Source organism: Geotrypetes seraphini, chromosome 19, assembly GCF_902459505.1.
Source record: "Geotrypetes seraphini chromosome 19, aGeoSer1.1, whole genome shotgun sequence".
Classification (NCBI taxonomy): Eukaryota; Metazoa; Chordata; class Amphibia; order Gymnophiona; family Dermophiidae; genus Geotrypetes; species Geotrypetes seraphini.
This window is the reverse complement of record NC_047102.1, coordinates 20,168,151-20,186,613: the sequence shown is the minus strand read 5'-3', so window position 1 is coordinate 20,186,613 and position 18,463 is coordinate 20,168,151. Positions and strand designations below refer to the sequence as shown.

The 18,463-nt window shown below is 42.7% G+C and overlaps 1 protein-coding gene across 2 annotated transcripts in view; it reads right to left on the bottom strand.

Annotated features, from left to right (window-relative positions):
• Nucleotides 1-18,463, bottom strand: part of TMEM80 (transmembrane protein 80) — a 41,612-nt gene that overhangs the window by 2,432 nt on the left and 20,717 nt on the right. For both annotated transcript variants that reach the window (XM_033928530.1, XM_033928529.1), the window contains exons 3-4: nucleotides 15,467-15,560; nucleotides 1,333-1,425 (exon numbers count right to left, since the gene is read on the bottom strand). In XM_033928530.1, coding sequence (XP_033784421.1) covers nucleotides 1,333-1,425; nucleotides 15,467-15,560 — 187 coding nt within the window. The remainder of the gene's footprint in view (nucleotides 1-1,332; nucleotides 1,426-15,466; nucleotides 15,561-18,463) is intronic.

Below are 18,463 nucleotides of genomic sequence, written 5' to 3'. Positions count from 1 at the left end.
CCTTCTGGGGTTTTATTGCTTTGTAAAGAAGCAAGTGTGGCTGTGTTTCACCAGGGACACACTTGCACTGCTGCCCAGTTCACATCTGGACTTTTTCCCTGGCCTTTGGACCAAATGGGTACTAACACCACCTGAGTGACCAAAGGAGGCTAAACTAGTGGCTCCTGCCCCCCTTCACATGTCACGTGGAACATGGATGATCCTCAGACAGCTATCTACCACAAATTTGACATGAATCCATGGCATCCTGTCCTGAGGAGTTCATCCCACCTGTTTTAAAGCAAAAACAAGGTGTCAGTTAGCAGCTTTTATTTTCAAACTGGAAAATCCAAGATGGCCACTGTGGCAGTGATTTTAGTGCCAAAAACGGCCTGGGGGAGCTAAACTGAAAAATAAAAAATAGTGATTTTAGAGATGAAGGAAGCCTAACTCTAAACCCAGGCCAGAAATGAAGAAAATTGGATTTTAGACTCCACTGATTTGATTTACCAGGCTGTCAGTCTGCTACTCACTGTGCCATGCTATGTGCTGGGAGTTGCAAGTGTGGAAGCTGCAAACAGCTACAGGGAAAACCTCTGCCTCAACAAGCCTGGAATTCAGACTGCTTCTCGGGTCCAACAAACTGGCCGGATTCTCAACTTCACCAGATCACGTGCACACAAACGGGGATAGGAACACAGTTGTCACCAATCCTGGAAAAACTGCCACAGTCTGCACTCAAGCCCAACTGCGGACGAACCTGGGGTGAGCGTTGCTCCCAAGCGAACGGTCCCTGTGTCCCTGAACTGTTAGGGCAAGCAGTCTAAGTGGGTGCACTGCAAAGCAGTCTAACCCTTGGAAGAAGACTCTCAACCTCAGAGTCTGCACTCTCCCGCAGCCACAGCTGTCCCACAAGAGGGATCCTCTACAGCACTGAAAAGCCTCGCACATGGTTAGCAATAAAGCTCAAATTTAAATGAAAAGAAACATGAGAGAAAAGACAAGGTCCTACCACCTCGCTTGTAGGAAGACAATTAAGGAATTGAGGGACAGCCCAGATAGATGAGAAGAGGAACAAAAGAATGCAAATGAAGTTCTCCACAAGAGTTCTCACAAGAAGAGATTGACTACCCTCAGGTTCATGAAGTATCTGTCACATTGAAAAACTATTATAGCACCACACTCATGAAAGTTCTCTCTGAGATCTGGTTATTCTATGCCCATCAAGGGAAACTTACATAATGTAAAAATTGTGGTGTGAGAATTAAAGAACAGAGAAACAGGAAATGCTGAGAAAGAGGCCTGGAAATGATCCATACATCTTTCTACATACAAAAGCCAAGCTGAACTCACCCAGATATAATCGCACAGCTTCCAAAATCACCATAATGAACAGCAATGCTAAATCCAAAGCGAGATTTGCATCAGGATAACTGAAAACCTGACCTGAAATATCAAAAACATATATTAATACTGTTTTTCCACTTCACAGAGTACCATACATGCTTTATAGGCATTTCTTGAGTCTCATTATATTTTTCAGCCTATTTTGGCCTGGAAAATCAGTTAAACTTCTGTTCTTTTATGGCTTCCGCTATAAAATGGGGAACAAAGGCTGATTTAAACAGCCATCAGTGCTCTCCAAGACCACTTGGCTAACCATACCGCAAATGGTAACAATGTCATCCAGGGTGGATGCTGATTTCAGATCTGTTATTAGTTTTTTCAGTCACGTAAACTTTTAAAGTTATGATTAATGTTAGTTTATAGTGTTTTAGCATATAGAGTTTTAAGAATTGCAGCATCAACTTAAAGAAATGATGCAGTATCTTCAGTTCAAAGTCAAATAAGCACACAGCATAGCATAATTATACTGGACTGTGTCACTTAACAACCAATATTTCTTCAAAAATGCTTAGGAGTATGATTTCTTTTTGTGAGTTGTGTCCAGCAGTAGTCGGACATCATACTCTCATTCCAGAAACCTTGGTAGCGACGCTCCATTAACTGAATGTCCTGGTGAAAACGTTCTCCTTGCTTGTCACTCACCATACCAAGATTTTCCAGAAAAAAGTCAAGATGCGAGTGCAAAAAGTGTATTTTGAATGACATGCGACAGCCAAGTTTCTAAAATGAGTCAAGGAGATTCTGAACTCCTTCCTTGTATGAAGGAGACTTATGGTTGCCAGAAAGTTTTCCACTAACCACTTAAATGACTCCCAATCTTCAAGCTCAGCTGCTGAGGGTGATTGCTTAAAATCTTCATCCTGTATAACGGACTTGATCTGTGGGCCTATAAATATCCCTTCCTCCAGTTTTGCAGTGCTGATTTTTGGAAATTTCTTAACAATATATTGAAAACCTGGCAAGTTTGCTTTACCCATGGCCTTTACCAGGTTCTTCATCAACCCCAGCTTGATATGAAGACATGGAAGAAAAAATATGAAACAGAAGCAGAGCAACTGCAACAGACTTCTGCTTGGACTGCTTGCAGAAATTGAAACTAGCATTGTTTACTAACTCTCAGGCTAAGGGGGTGGAGCATGTGTTCAGACAAGATGTGATTTCTGCAACACGCGGACTGCAGGTTGGGATTGAACACCTAGCGTATGGAATCTGGAAGGGATGTAAAGGGTTCTATGTCTAATCTGTGATCTACTTCTGAGGACTAGGTCAGAGTAGGAATAATCCCTCCCATGGTCCTCATTGGCAAATGACTATTGGACATCTGCTACACTCATTAGTTTTAAACATATTTTAGTATATTTTACTCACTCTAATCCTGGTTATCACTGGGGATGGAGATTCTGAAAGTGGGGAGTTAGAAGCCTTCAATTACAGTGAACAATGATTTTATTTATTTAGTCATTTATTTAGCCCATCCTCCCAAAAGGAACCCAGAATGGGTTACATGAGTACATTCATAGTATGCAGTGTTCTCCCTAGCGTCTTTTGCGCTGGAGCATTTACTGTGCTGGTCCGCACTAAAAACCTGTAACGCAGCTTGATAAAAGGTGCCCAAAGTGACGTCTACCACAAATGAAGGTCCAGAAAATACAACGTATGCCAAAACAGGAGTAAATATCAAAAAACAAATCATATGATGAAAAAATCATATGATGAACAGGAAATGCTAAAATCTGAAAAGCCATGTGGATATATAGTGAGTGCAAGTCAATACAGTAAACACCCACATATACATAGCAAATTAAAAAAATTCAGCTTGTGGATAAATTGTGGGCGAGAAAGTAAAAAATTAAAATAAGCTGATACTGCTGGAAAATAATGTTATGTATAACAGATAGGAAATAGTAATATCACCATCTGGTTGAAACAGTAAAAAAAGACAATGAATGCAAATGGACTGCAAAGTAAAAGATACAGTATTTCAATTACAATGGCGCCATCTGGTGGAAATAGTAAAAAAAGACAGTGAATGCGAATAGGCTACAATGTAAAAGATACAGTATTTCAAATACAATGGCGCCATCTGGTGGAAACAGTAAAAAAGACAATGAATGTGAATGGACTGCAAAAGATACAGTATTTCAAATATAATGGTGCCATCTAGTGGAAACAGTAAAAGAACAAAAAGACAGTGAATGTGAATGGGCTGCAAAGTAAAAGATATTTCAAAAACAATGGCACTATCTGCTGGAAACAATAAAAAAGGCAATGAATGGACTGGCTCCCCGCGCTAAAAACTCCAATAGCAGTTTGGATAGAATAGTTTATCACATGGAGAAATTAAGATGTAACTTGATAGGCATTGCAGTCAGATGAATGATGTATATTGAAACCTTTATTAGTATGTGGATCTGTGAAGGAATCAATGCATACCACATGTTTGCAGACAGAGCAGCAACCGCAGGATCGATGGCCAGTGTATGCAGGTAGCCGAGTGTCTGAGCCAGGTAAAATAGATGGCATCAAGATCTCACATAGATTCCTGTTTCTCGTATAGGCAATAGTATTAAAGCATGAATGGCAACCAGGCAACATCAACAATATTTTATATAGGGAAGAATAGAGACTCAATTATCAGCTTCACTATTATGGTCTGAATGCTGATATTTATTATATTGCCTTTTTTAAACATTACATATTACAACTGTTTTAAACATTTATTTATTTAATACATCTTTTTTTCACTTGCAGTCCATTCATTGTCCTTTGTGATAGTTTCCACCAGATGGCGCCATTGTATTAGAAAAACAGTATCTTTTACTTTGCAGCCTATTCGCAATCACTGTCTTTTTTTACCGTTTCCACCAGATGGCACCATTGTATTTGAAATATAGTATTTTTAACTTTGCAGCCCATTCATCATTAGGGGACACACTAACTGCATGGGTTAGGGACTGGCTACACGGTAGACTTCAAAAGGTAGTGGTTAACGGTACCCCCTCCAAAACGTCAGATGTGACCAGTGGAGTACCACAGGGCTCAGTCTTGGGCCCGATTCTATTCAACTTATTCATAGGTGATATGACCCAAGGGCTTAGAGGAAAAGTATCTTTGTTTGCCGACGACGCCAAACTATGCAACATAGTAGGCAAAAGCATTTTGCCTGACAGTATGACGCAGGACCTACTACTACTGGAACAGTGGTCATCGACTTGGCAGCTATGCTTTAATGCTATAAAGTGTAAAGTAATGCACCTGGGTAAGAGAAATCCTTGCAGAACTTACACACTAAATGGTGAGACCTTGGCTAGGACTACGGCGGAACGTGATTTAGGGGTGATCATTAGTGATGACATGAAGGCTGCCAATCAAATGGAGTAAGCTTCCTCCAAGGCAAGGCAAATGATGGGTTGTAACCGTAGGGGTTTTATCAGCAGGAGACCTGAAGTGATAATGCCACTGTACAGATCCATGGTGAGACCTCATTTGGAGTATTGTGTTCAATTCTGGAGACCACACTACCGGAAAGATGTGCGGCAAATTGAGTCGGTTCAGCGAATGGCCACCAGGATGGTCTCGGGGCTCAGGGATCTCACATATGAAGAAAGGCTAAATAAATTGCAGCTGTACTCACTAGAGGAACGAAGAGAGAGGGGGGACATGATTGAGACGTTCAAATATGTTACGGGCCGTATCAAGGTGGAAGATGATATCTTCTGTCCTATAGGTCCTTCGACCACCAGAGGGCATCCGCTGAAAATCAGGGGAGGGAAATTTCGTGGTGATTCCAGGAAATACTTCTTCACAGAGAGGGTGGTCGATCATTGGAACAGTCTACCTCTGCAGGTGATTGAGGCCAGCAGCGTGTCAGATTTTAAGAGAAAATGGGACATTCACGTGGGATCTCTAAGGGAGTAAAGTCAGGGGGGTGGGTCATTAGAGTGGGCAGACTTGATGGGCTATAGCCCTTTTCTGCCGTCATATTCTATGTTTCTAAGATGGCTATATTACTACATTACTATTATACATACTGTATATTTTCCCCATCAGTTTCAGCTTCTTTAAATTGTATGTTTATTTTATCGCCCACCATTTATCTACAGGTTGATTTTTATTTTATTTTGCTATGTATTTGTGGACGTTTTCTGTATTGACTTGCACTCACTATATAGCCACATCGCATTACACCTTCTGTTCATCACATGGTTTGTACTTTTCTTTTTTTTTTAAATCTTTACTGATTTGCAAACTTCAATAGTGCAATACAAATGGTAAATGGTTTGTACTTTGATGCTTTCTCCACTTGACTTATTTGCATATTTTGTCATACTTTGTGTTGTCTGGATTTTCTCTTGTGATATGACTTACCCCCTCTTCTATGAAACTGCGATAGCAGTTTCTAGCTCTAATAGAAGAGGGCAAAGTCTTTTCTATGCATGTCCCTAGGGGCTTTGGTGCATTTCTCACAGGGGACTCCCTACTGCGGCTTTGAAAGGGAAGCCCTTGGGGATTTTTGAATGTCTTCGGGCATGCGCGGTTCCTTTTTCTCACTGACCTCTTTTGGTTCCGTTCCAAACTGGTTGAGTGTCATAAATTTGATTGTACATATTTGATTTTAAGATGAGGCAACTTCGACAAGAAGTCATGAGCTTGATGCCCTTCACCTTTTCCATCTGAATACTGAGACTTTAAAAAATATATATTACTTTTTTAAACATTTATTTATTACATCTCTTTTCACTTTACAGTCCATTCGTTGTTTTTGATTGCTTCCACTAGATGGCGCTATTACCACATTATTTGGAATATCTTTTACTTTAGTCAATTCATCATTCATTGTCTTTTTCACTATCTCCACTAGATGGTGATATATACTACAGTATTATTATCCAGTATTTCCTATTGCACATAGAGATATTTTTCCAGTAGTTTCAGCTTATTTTATTATTTAAATTTTATTTTCTCGCCCACAATTTGTCTACAACTTGATTTTTGTATTTTGCTATGTAGATGTGGGTGTTTTCTGTATTGCCTCGCACGCACTAACCCTCTCTTCTATTAAACTGCGCTAGCAGTTTGTAGCGCAGTGAGCTGTGCTAAATGGCTCGCGCTGCTCCTGACACTCATATGAACTCTATGAGCGTTGGGAGCAGCGTGGGCCATTCAGCGCGGCTCCCCGTGCTAGAAACTGTTATCCCAGTTTCATAAAAGGAGGCCATAGAGTTCCTATGAGCGTCGGGAGCAGCGCAGGCCATTTAGCGTGGCTCTCTGCGCTAAAAACTGCTAGTGCAGTTTGATAGAAGAGGCCCCAAGTCATTGAGATTTGTGTGTGTAATAGAGGAAATATAAATCCCACTTGATAAAAGCGTCCCTTTATCTGCAAAGGACTGCATAGCTCACATCGATAACTCAGCTTTTTTGATATGAAAAGTGGAAGACTTGAAGTTCCATCTCAGGTCTTTTGGTACAGCTCTCGTTCCTCCTCTGTCTGACAGCAGTGACTCTGGGTAACGGCCAGGGATGGATTTCCGATGGGCGATCTGTGCCTATAGGTGTCTTTTGCCTCCTGCGCAGGCTTTAGCCTGAACTATGGTTAATCAGAGAGATTTCCCCACCCCCTTTATTTGGTTTTAGAATTTTAATTTGTGAACCCCTTTCAATTCTATTACAAATAAGTTCAGAATAAACAATAACTCTGAACTGTACAGGACTCCAGAGTCTCACAGGGTCCACTAGCTCCAGAAACTGATGAAAGCAGATAAAAGGCTCTAATAGGAGGGAGAGCTCATATCATGCTGGGAGGAATAAAGATTAGAGCAGGAAGAGAAGGCAGTTAAAAATCAGCTTAGGGGCAAGTGAGATGTGAATGGAGCCTCCCCCTGCCCCAACACATTAATGGGCTCTATTAATGGACCTCGCTCCTGCCCTGCAACATCGCCAGTGCCAAGACCCTGTCTCACACACAGAGTTCTTCCAAAGCATCTCCTCCTATTCTAGTACACTTGCTCTGCCAACGCACCTCTTTTCTGCTCTGCTGTTCCAGTTCTGAGACCCTCACACAGACAAAGAGATCCCTCTGCCAATGCATCTCACTCCTTCCCTGGTACACCTCATTCCTGCCCTGCAGCACCCTCTCTACTGCCTTCAGCTACCTATTCCATTCATTCTCTACATGCATCATTTCATTTGTCATACTTGTGTTACAACTTCTATATGTGTGATGGTCGCATGAGACTCTGCTGAAAATCTGCTTTCCCGCTATCTGTATTGTGTTCATGCTGTTATGTCTATCAGGGGGACACTTGCATAGGGCTCTGAAGATCTGCTCTTCAGCTGTCTGTGCTGTATACAAACTGTGTGCATCTTATTAGAAAATTTCAGGAGGAAATCGAATACTGAGGAACATTGGTTATTTCACTGTTTTTTGAGCAGGACTTGAATTGAATTATGAAGGCCTTTTTTTGATTTCCCCATAGACTTTTTATGGGACAAAAAATTAGAATTTTCCCAGATGCTACTAAAATAATACAGGGCCGCAGAAAGTTGTTTCTAGTTATAAGGGAAGAAGCTGTAAAAATGGGAGCAAATTTCTTGTTATCCTATCCATGCAAATGTCAGGTAAAATATGTATTTGTTGAGCCAGAGCAGCTTCAAACCTTTTTGGATGCAAAAAAATTAATGCAATAGTATTAGAGTGTAAAGAAAAGAAGGCCGGTTTATACCGCATTAAGCTTTACTTATGCGATGTCTTCAAATTTCAAGTTTAATGGAGATTTGATTAATCGCTTAATCATAATTCTAAGCGATGTACATAATAATAAAATTACAAAATGTGGGGAATACAATAAATAACAAAAATCAGGTCTGACAAGACTATTGACAAACGTAACAAAACTAAGAACATAAGGGAAGAGAGGGATAAGAACTACAAATTATTTAAAAGTTAAAGAGACATATAAGGGAGATACAGAAGGAAAGGGAAGTTAAAAATTACTTCAATAAAATTAGAGAGAAAAAGTAAAATTGGTTGGAAGACTAAATGGCTAATTTTCAAAGGCGTCTTTAAAAAGAAAGCTCTTTAGTTTACTTTTGAGTTTTTCTAAGTTGTGTTCTTCCCTGCCACCTGCCTCACAGTTGGCAGGGAAGCACCATCTGGTGACCCCCGCTCAGTGCCGGGTGAGCCGCAGGCTGAGCCCCCGCAAGAACTCCACCTGCACGGCCCACGAGCTGGAGAACCACAGCATGTACTGTGTGCAGTGGAAGATGCCCGTCTGCTACCAGTGCCTGGAGTTGGGCAAACATTCCAGGGGCCATGTGGAAGCTGCACAAGGTGAGTGCACGTAATTAGTGCTGGAGGGGTGCGGCAGCAACCAACACAATCCGTGCATTGGCACTCCACACGGGCGGGCCATCTCTATAGATGGCAGGATGGGCAAGCTGCAAGCATAGAGAGGCTAAATAGCTTAGCCCATGCTGAAAGGATAATTGGGCTACCCTGGTTGATTTTACAGGCACGGTGGGGGCGGAGAGCAGTGCTGCATGCTGCAAGCTTCCCCGAGTACTTATCAGTTTGTGGAGGTTGTGTGTTCTCACTGCTTTTTCTTTCTCAGAGTGCATTGCCAAAATCCAGGCTTCCTTTTGTGCAGTGCAAAGGATTTTCTGCAGAAAGGGGAATAAGCAGAGGAGTGGTGGACGTGCTAGGCAGTTTGGCTACTGAGGGGAAAGGCAATACCTAAAATGTAAACAAGGTTAAACTAATCTGACCTTTCAGAAGGAAGCAGGGTAACAGGAGGGGCCTAGTTACTAACAATTTTATCCCGTTTGGTGCCTATGGCAATGGAAAAATATGAGTTCTCATTTTAGATTTTTCTTTTACTGGCCTTTTCCTTCCAAATCTTTGCTGAAAGCCAGTTATATTCAGGTGTACAGTTAATCTCTGTGCAAGTGGACTTAGCAATCAAGTTGGAATTAGGTCTGTATGCATTCTAGCGAGGAACTCCAGAGTGACTTGTGTCAGTTAGAGAAATGGGCAGAGAAATGGCAGATGAAGTTTAATGTGGAAAAGTGCAAAGTAATGCATTTAGGCAGAAGGAACACAAGTATAGAATGTCAGGAGTGAACAAGAAAAGGACCTGGGTGTACTGATAGAAAGGACCCCGAAACTGTCGGCACATGCACGGCAGCGGCAAAGAAAGCAAATAGAATGTTAGGCATGATAAAGAAAGGAATCACGAATAGATCGGAGAAAGTTATAATGCCGCTTTATAGAGCAATGGTCAGACCACACTTGGAATACTGTGTCCAACATTGGGCTTCCAACCTAAAGAAGGATATAAAACTGCTAGAGAGGGTGCAGAGACGAGCAACGAAGCTAATAAAGGGTATGGAGAACTTGGAATACGAGGAACGACTTAAGAAACTTGGACTGTTCTCCCTTGAGAAGAGGAGACTCCGAGGGGATATGATTGAGACTTTCAAAATACTGAAAGGAATCGACAAAATAGAGCAGGAAAAAAAATATTTACCATGTCCAACGTGACGAGGACATGGACTGAAGCTAAGGGGGGACAAGTCCAGGACAAATATCAGGAAGTTCTGCTTCACGCAACGAGTGGTGGACACCTGGAATGCTCTCCCAGAGGAGGTTATTGCGGAATCCACCATTCTAGGATCTAAAAGCAAACTAGATGCACATCTCCTTACGAGAGGCATAGAGGGATATGGGTGACTAAAATTACGCCAGGTGTACACCTGGCTGGGCCTCCGCGGGTGCGGATCGCCGGACTTGATGGACCGAAGGTCTGATCTGGAGAAGGCAGTTCTTATATTATGTTCTTATATAAATCTAAATTACTCAAAATGGATGGGAACTTAGTTTGCTAATTGAACTATCAATAGGAATAGTTTTTGACTTTAACACAATTTTACAGTGTTCAAACAAAAATAACTTTCCTATGTTGTCATCCCAAATTGATATCAAATACTTAAGCAGGTAGGGGTGAGTGAGGGATGACTTTAGCAGGTTAACAATTGTATAAGGTGGTTAGGAAATGCACTTTACTCTTCATTTCATAACTTTTAACAACAGAGAATTTCAGAAGGGACATTTTGCAAATGAAAATATGCATTGAAAAGCAAGAACTGTAGTATTATGTACATCTGATACAGGTAAATGGAACTGCTGTGAAGAACATACAATTGATCGGTTTTCATAAATAATTGCAGACTAAAATCATTATGATAATTTTGTGAGTCTGTTTCCTCTTGTATGCTTTTCAGCTTTGGTAGTGCCCCATGACCCTTCATTAGCAATTACGATGTGCTGCTGAAAAGTTTTCAACCCAACCAAGAACAGCAGTGTTCTCCCTAGCGCCTTTTAGCCGGGTGCTTCCCCCTCAGCGTCCTCCGGATTCCCCCCCTAGTCTCACCTTTAAAGCTAATTACGGCAGCCTGCAGAGCGAACCTAGCAGGCTCCCATCGGCCTCCGCAGCACATTCCCTTTGCCGCAGTCCCGCCCCTGGGTTTTGGCCAGGTACCATGACCTGGATTGTCCACCATGAGAACGGGCTACTGGGCTTGATAGACCATTGGTCTGACCCAGTAAGGCTATTCTTATGTTCTTAACGTGCTGCGGAGGTCAACGGCAGCCTACTAGGTTCACTCTGCAGGCTGCCTTAATTAGCTTTAAAGATTGGTCCTCGATAAGCGGTGGTCACAGCGTGGAAGATGATCTCTTTTGCTGGGTGTGGGAAGCAACTGAGGTAGGTTCTGCCCGTCACGAGGGCCCCAGCGGAATTGGGATTACCATAGAGACACTGGATCTGGGAGGGAGACAGAAAAAGACCTTGAGGAGGGACGGGAAAGCAGGCTTGAACCAAAAGGAAGGGGGAAGACAGGGCAGATGCTGGACTAGAGGGAGTTGATAGGGGAAACACCCTGAACCGAGGAGAGATAGATACCAGGCCCTGGAGAGGGGGAAGACAGTGAGAGAGACAGAAAGACTCGGATCAAAGGTGGGAGGACTCAAAATGTTAGAAGGAAGATAAGAGAGGGAGAAACGTGAAACAAAGAGGCAGAAGAGAGGGGGGCAGATGTTGGACTTAGGGGTGTATAGAGAGAAGATAGAGAGAGAGACTGCAGAGAGGTGGAAAGATTCTGGACCAGGGAGGGAGGAAGGAAGAGAGAGAGAGAGAGAGAGAGGTAGAGAAAGGAGAACAAATGCTAAACATGGGGGGGGGGGAGTGTTGTAAGCATAAGAAAGACAGAGAGAGATAGACCTGGACCAAAGGGGAAAGACAGGAGGCAGATGCTGGACTATGGGAGGTGCAGACAGAAGAGACAGAGGGAGAGAGACCCTGAGGAAGAACAGATAGATGCAAGGTCATAATAGAGGAGGGAGAGAGAGGGAAACATGTTGCCAATAGGGGTGGAGGAGAGAGGAAGAAAAGTTGGACTCATGGAAGGACAGAGAGAGATGTTGGTTGGGGGAAGGGAATTCAAGGTAGGAAAAATGATTTTATTTTCAATTTAGTGATCGAAATATGTCAGTTTTGAGAATTTATAATCTTCTGTCTATTCTTCTATTTGTTACTGAGGTGACATTGCATATTTTAAAGGCATCTGCCTTGACCTCTTTGAAAAATAAAAGAAATATAAATAATTAACATTTTCTCTGCATACAGTGTGCTTTAATTTTGTAGTTACCATTATGAATTAAGATTATATTGTGTGTACATGAAAAATGAATGGAAGAATTTGCATTACAAGTACTATTATAGTGGGGTGGGGGTCAGGGGCGGAGCTTGGGCTGGAGTACTCGGTTGGTATTTGTTAGACTTAGGGGATACTTGGCTTGAAGAAGTTGAGAAACACTGGTCTAGGTGACTATGGAGTTCACTCAGTAAGGGCCCCTTTTACAAAGCGATAGTAGCCATTCTCCCATGGCAAATGCACCAAAGCCAATACAATTCCTATGGGCATTTGCTGTGGCAGAATTGCTATTGCAGCTTTGTATAAGGAGCCCTAAGGCAGGAACTATGTGCATTAGATTCAACATGAGTTTGAAGTTGGTTGAGTGGTTTGAAGTTGGTTGAATACCACTCTCTCAAGTATGGTCATTTTGAAAGAAATGGAAGGTTTGATACTGGCCAGTAGTTATTTGGAATAAGAGGATCTGCACTATTTTTTTTCAAGGGTGGCTTAAATGCTACTGGAACACTGTCTAAGTGTCAAACCTTAAAGGAATAAGTAATGTGTTATGCTATCATTCGTGTTCTCCACAAACAGTACTTCATAACATATTCATTTCTAATTTGTACTAATTCATTGGTCTTCAGAAGTGCCAGTATTAGCCGATTGGTTTGAGTGGCCAAATACTATGTGGCACTAGCCTCCTCATGTTTTATTTAAAGTGCTTTAGTGCTTCTATACTTCAGTGCTTGAGTAAATAAATAAATAAATAATCTTTCAACTTATCTTTGTCACAAAATTTCCAATGATCGGGATGGTGTGGAGCTAAAGCAGAAGGTGGGACTTTTTCTTGATACAGCCTTTGAGCGAAACATGTCGGAATGTCAGGTCCCTTCCCGATAACTACTGACAAAGGGAAAACTCAGAAAATGCAGAAAAAAAGATAAGTTAAGATTATTTATTTACTCAAGCACTGACGTCTAGAAGCACTAATGCACTAAGGCACTTTATATAAAGCATAACGGTCTGATGAGGAGGCTAGTGCCACATAGTATTTGGCCACTCAAACCAATCGGCTAATACTGGCACTTCTGAAGACCAATGAATAAGTACAAATTATAAATGAATATGTTATGAAGTACTATTTGTGGAGAAACCTTAAAGGAAGTCATATTGAGCATTGGAAAATAATAATAATTAATTAATTAAAATAGTGCACATTTAATTTTCCCTGCCCTACCCTACCCGGCTGGAAAAAATTTCTGGAGAGAACACTGGTCTGGGTAGGACAAACTTTAGTGAGAAATAGAGACTTTACAGCATTTACAGCGTGGGCATAAGATACAGACTTAGTGAACATGGTTTTCAGTGTAGATGTAACATGGAGGTGAAGTAGCTTTTCTTTCAACTGTTAAGTCACCATATCACTTTAGTATGTTCTTAAACCCTTTGCAGGGCTACATTTTGGATTTGTAGGTACTTGGAGGGCTGCAGAAAAAATAGTTATTAAAATAATATTAAAGAAATGATAATATTGCATATTAACTGGTAAAGGAAAGATTTATAAACTACTAGCTGATGCCCCGGCGTTGCACGGGTATTTAATTATAGCAATAACACTGTAAATTGATTAAAATAAAGACACTTTATAGTGGTGAAGGAAATTATTTTTTTACAGCTTAATAAAAAGTACAATATTCAAATTATAATGTGAAATATTTGACAAAATGAATACAATACAACTAACGCAAAACGTGATTATAAATAACAATTTTAGTTTCACCTCCTGGAGCAAGGACATATAAATTCTTGGGTGAACCCACCCTTGAGCAAGCAACATAGAGTTGTGGGCCGCGAGACCCCCAGAACATATCACCCCAGGTAGTGAGGGATCTGCATACCAAGTTTCGTTCAAATCGGTCAAGCCGTTTTTGCGTGATCGCGGCACATACACACACACACACACATACCTCCGATTTATATATATAGATAAAGAGTTTTACCTCATGAAAAATTATCATTTCTTTAATAAGAGATTAACTATTTTTTTCTGCGGCCTGACACATTTCAATCACTATATTTGAAAATAAAATAATTTTTCCTACCTTTGCTGTCCGGTGACATTATTTTTCTGTGCTTTTAACTATGGGCTCCTTTTATCAAGGCGCGCTACGGGGGTTATCGCGTCGGACATTTCATCATGTGCTAACCCCTGCGGCAGCCTAAAATCCTAACGCCTTGTCAACGGAGGCGTTAGGTACTAGCACAGCAGGCGGTTTAATGCGCGGTATTCTGCGCATTAAATCGCTAGTGCGCCTTTGTAAAAGGACCCCTAAGTTTCCAAGGCCTTCTTGTCCATTGACTGTTTTTCTCTCTGCCTTCACTTTCTGCCTTGCATCCATCTTTGGCATTAACATTCAATTTTTCTGATTTCTTCTGAAAATCTAATTTTCTATGTCTTACCTTCATTTCCTATCTCTCTCTCCTTCCCTCCCAATTTCCATAGTCTGACATCTCCCTCCTTCCTTTCTTTCTTCCTTTCCCTTCCCCTGGTCTGGCATCTCTCCCCCCCCCTCCATGGTTTGGTATCTCCATTCCTTCCCCTCCCTCCCTCCCTCCCATGGACTTGGCATCTCTCATTCCTCTCCCTTGTCTTCCTTCTCCCTCCTTCCCTCTCTCTCTCCCCCCCAATTGGGTGCAGCAGCATCCCCCCCTTCCCTATGCAGCAGCAACATTCACAACTCGCTGCTCTTGCTTGCTTTGGGCCTTCTTCGCTGACGGGTCCCACCTAACATTGTGTATCCATGAAGGAAGGCCCAGAGCAAACAAGAGCAGTGAGTTGTAGGTCTCTCTCTCTCTTTTGTGCCTCCCTCTGGCAAGTGTTTAGTTTCTGGCCGGCTCCCTTGATGCAGTTGTTTTTCCATTCAAAGCCACAGGCGGCAGCTCCTCATGAGATCTGCACCTGAGTCGGAAGCCTTCTCTCTGATGTCATGACATCAGAGAGAACGCTTCCGACGCAGGCACAGATCGCATGAAGAGCTGCCACCACCGCCTGCGGCTTTGAAAAGAAAAACAACTGCAGCAAGGAAGCTGGCCAGAAACTAAACACTCGATCATCGCGTACAGACTGTGGGCTGCAAAATAGTACCTGGCAGGTCGCATGAGGCCTGCAAGTTTGAGACCGCTGCTTTAGTAGAATGAATCATTTATTCTTTGAAACTAGGAAATCACCACTTTGCCTTTTGGAGTTGGGTTACATGTGTTTACATGTGCATACATGAGTTAGCTGACAGTTATGGCTAGAACTTCCTTTTCCAAGAACCTCCAAATACTATCGCTTTAGTGTAATTTGCAAAAAACAAACATAAAAAAATGAAGCAACAGAACTTACTTTTGTAAATAATCATTAGAAGTGTAGCTAAGAAATAAAAGATGTAATAAACTATATTGAAATAGAAAAGAATCTGCAAGGGAACAGATGACAGCTGATATAAGCTACATTAAGGAATAATGAGCAATGTTTATGTGGAGGGATATTTTCGATAGGATGTCAGTCTAATTTGGACGTTTTTGAAAAAACGTCCAGAAATCCAGTAGAGAAAATGTCCATATTCAAAACAGCCAGATGTCTATCTTTTATTTTTGAAAATGACCTATGTAGACATTTTTGCCCTTAGTACATCTAGCTTTTTTAGCTATTTTCAAAAAAGCACAGTTACTTACCGTAACAGGTGTTATCCAGGGACAGCAGGCAGATATTCTTGACTGATGGGTGACGGCACCGACGGAGCCCCAGTACGGACAATTTTAGAGTGATTGCACTCTAAGAACTTGGAAAGTTCTGGTAGGCCGCACCGCGCACGCACGAGTGCCTTCCCGCCCGACAGAGGCGCGCGGTCCCCAGTTAGGATAAGCCAGCTAAGAAGCCAACCCGGGGAGGTGGGAGGGACGCAAGAATATCTGCCTGCTGTCCCTGGATAACACCTGTTACGGTAAGTAACTGTGCTTTATCCCAGGACAAGCAGGCAGCATATTCTTGACTGATGGGTGACCTCCAAGCTAACAAAAAGAGGGATGGAGGGAAGGTTGGCCATTAGGAAAACAAATTTTACAAAACAGATTGGCCGAAGTGTCCATCCCGTCTGGAGAATGCATCCAGACAATAATGAGATGTAAAAGTATGAACTGAGGACCAAGTAGCAGCCTTGCAGATTTCCTCAATAGGAGTGGAACGGAGGAAAGCTACAGATGCTGCCATCGCTCGGACTCTATGGGCCGTGACAGAACCTTCCAGTGTCAGTCCGGTCTGAGCATAACAGAAGGAAATGCACGCTGCCAGCCAATTAGACAACGTACGTTTAGAAACAGGACGTCCCAAGTTATTCGGATCAAAGGACAGAAATAGTTGGGGAACTGATCTGTGGGGTTTCGTACGCTCTAGATAGTAAGCTAGAGCCCTCTTACAATCCAAAGTATGTAGAGCCTGTTCCCCAGAATGAGAATGAGGTTTCGGAAAAAAGACAGGCAGAACAATGGATTGGTTGAGATGGAATTCAGAGACAACCTTAGGAAGAAACTTTGGATGTGTACGCAGAACCACCTTGTCATGATGAAAGACCGTAAAAGGTGGGTCTGCAACTAGTGCATGTAGCTCACTGACCCTCCTGGCAGAGGTAAGGGCAATAAGGAAAAGTACCTTCCAAGTGAGAAATTTAAAAGGAGAGGTAGCCAAAGGTTCAAAAGGAGGCTTCATTAAGGCGGAAAGAACCACATTGAGATCCCAGATAACAGGAGGGGCTTTAAGAGGTGGTTTCACATTGAAAAGACCCCGCATGAACCTGGAAACCAGGGGATGAGCTGAGAGGAGTTTTCCATGAAAAGCCGCAATAGCACTGAGGTGGACTCTGATTGAAGTGGACTTGAGGCCAGAGTCGGACAAAGAAAGAAGATAATCCAACAAGGTCTCCACTGCAAGAGAAGCGGGATTATGATGATGGAGAAGACACCAGGAAGAAAATCGTGTCCACTTTTGACGATAACATTGCAAAGTGGCCGGTTTCCTGGAGGCATCCAGAATTGAACGAACAGGCTGAGACAAAAGTGTATCATGAGAAGTCAGCCCGAGAGATACCAAGCTGTCAGGTGCAGAGACTGGAGGTTGGGATGCAGAAGGGTCTCCTGATGCTGTGTAAGCAGAGAAGGATACAGAGGAAGAAGAAAAAGTTCCCTGGAACTGAGTTGAAGTAGAAGGGAGAACCAATGCTGCCTGGGCCACCTTGGAGCAATCAGTATCATGGTGGCTCGTTCCCTCTTGAGCTTGAACAAGGTTCTCAACATGAGAGGCAGAGGAGGAAAAGCATACAGGAACAGATCTGACCAGTCGAGGAGAAACGCATCCGCTGCCAGATGGTGAGGAGAGTAGAGTCTGGAGCAGAATAGGGGCAGCTGGTGATTGTGAGGAGCTGCAAAGAGGTCTATCTGAGGAGTGCCCCATTGAGCGAAGATGGATTGTAGAGTGAAAGGATCGATTGTCCACTCGTGAGGCTGGAGAATTCTGCTGAGCTTGTCCGCTAAGGAATTCTTTTCTCCCTGAATGTAAATAGCTTTCAGGAATAGATGGTGACTTATGGCCCAAGTCCAGATCCTCTGGGCTTCCTGGCACAAGAGGCGAGAGACCGTTCCACCCTGCTTGTTGATGTAGTACATCGCAACTTGATTGTCTGTGCACAGTAGAAGAACTTGAGGGAAGAGAAGATGTTGGAAAGCCTTGAGGGCATAAAACATCGCTCTGAGTTCCAGGAAATTGATGTGATGCTTCTTTTCCTGGGCTGTCCAAAGGCCTTGAGTTTGGAACTCGTTCAAATGAGCTCCCCATGCATAAGGAGAGGCGTCAATGGTGATGACTAGTTGATGAGGAGGGAGATGGAACAGAAGACCTCTGGATAGATTTGAGGATACCAACCACCATTGTAGAGACTGACGAAGAGATGATGTCACAGATATGTGTCGTGAGCAAGGATCCGTCGCTTGGGACCACTGAGTAGCAAGGGTCCATTGAGGAGTGCGCAGGTGAAGACGTGCGAGGGGTGTGACATGGACTGTGGATGCCATGTGACCCAAGAGTATCATCATTTGCTTGGCAGAGATGGAACGGTGTGGAAGCACCTGCTGACATAGAGACTGAAGAGTCTGAAGACGGTTGGATGGCAGGAATGCTCTCATGAGGAGTGTGTCCAGTATCGCTCCAATGAATTGAAGTCTCTGAGTGGGGATGAGATGAGACTTGGGTAGATTGATCTCGAATCCCAGTATTTGCAGAAACAGGATGGTTTGGTTGGTGGCCAGGAGTACTGCTTGAGTGGAAGTGGCCTTGATTAACCAGTCGTCC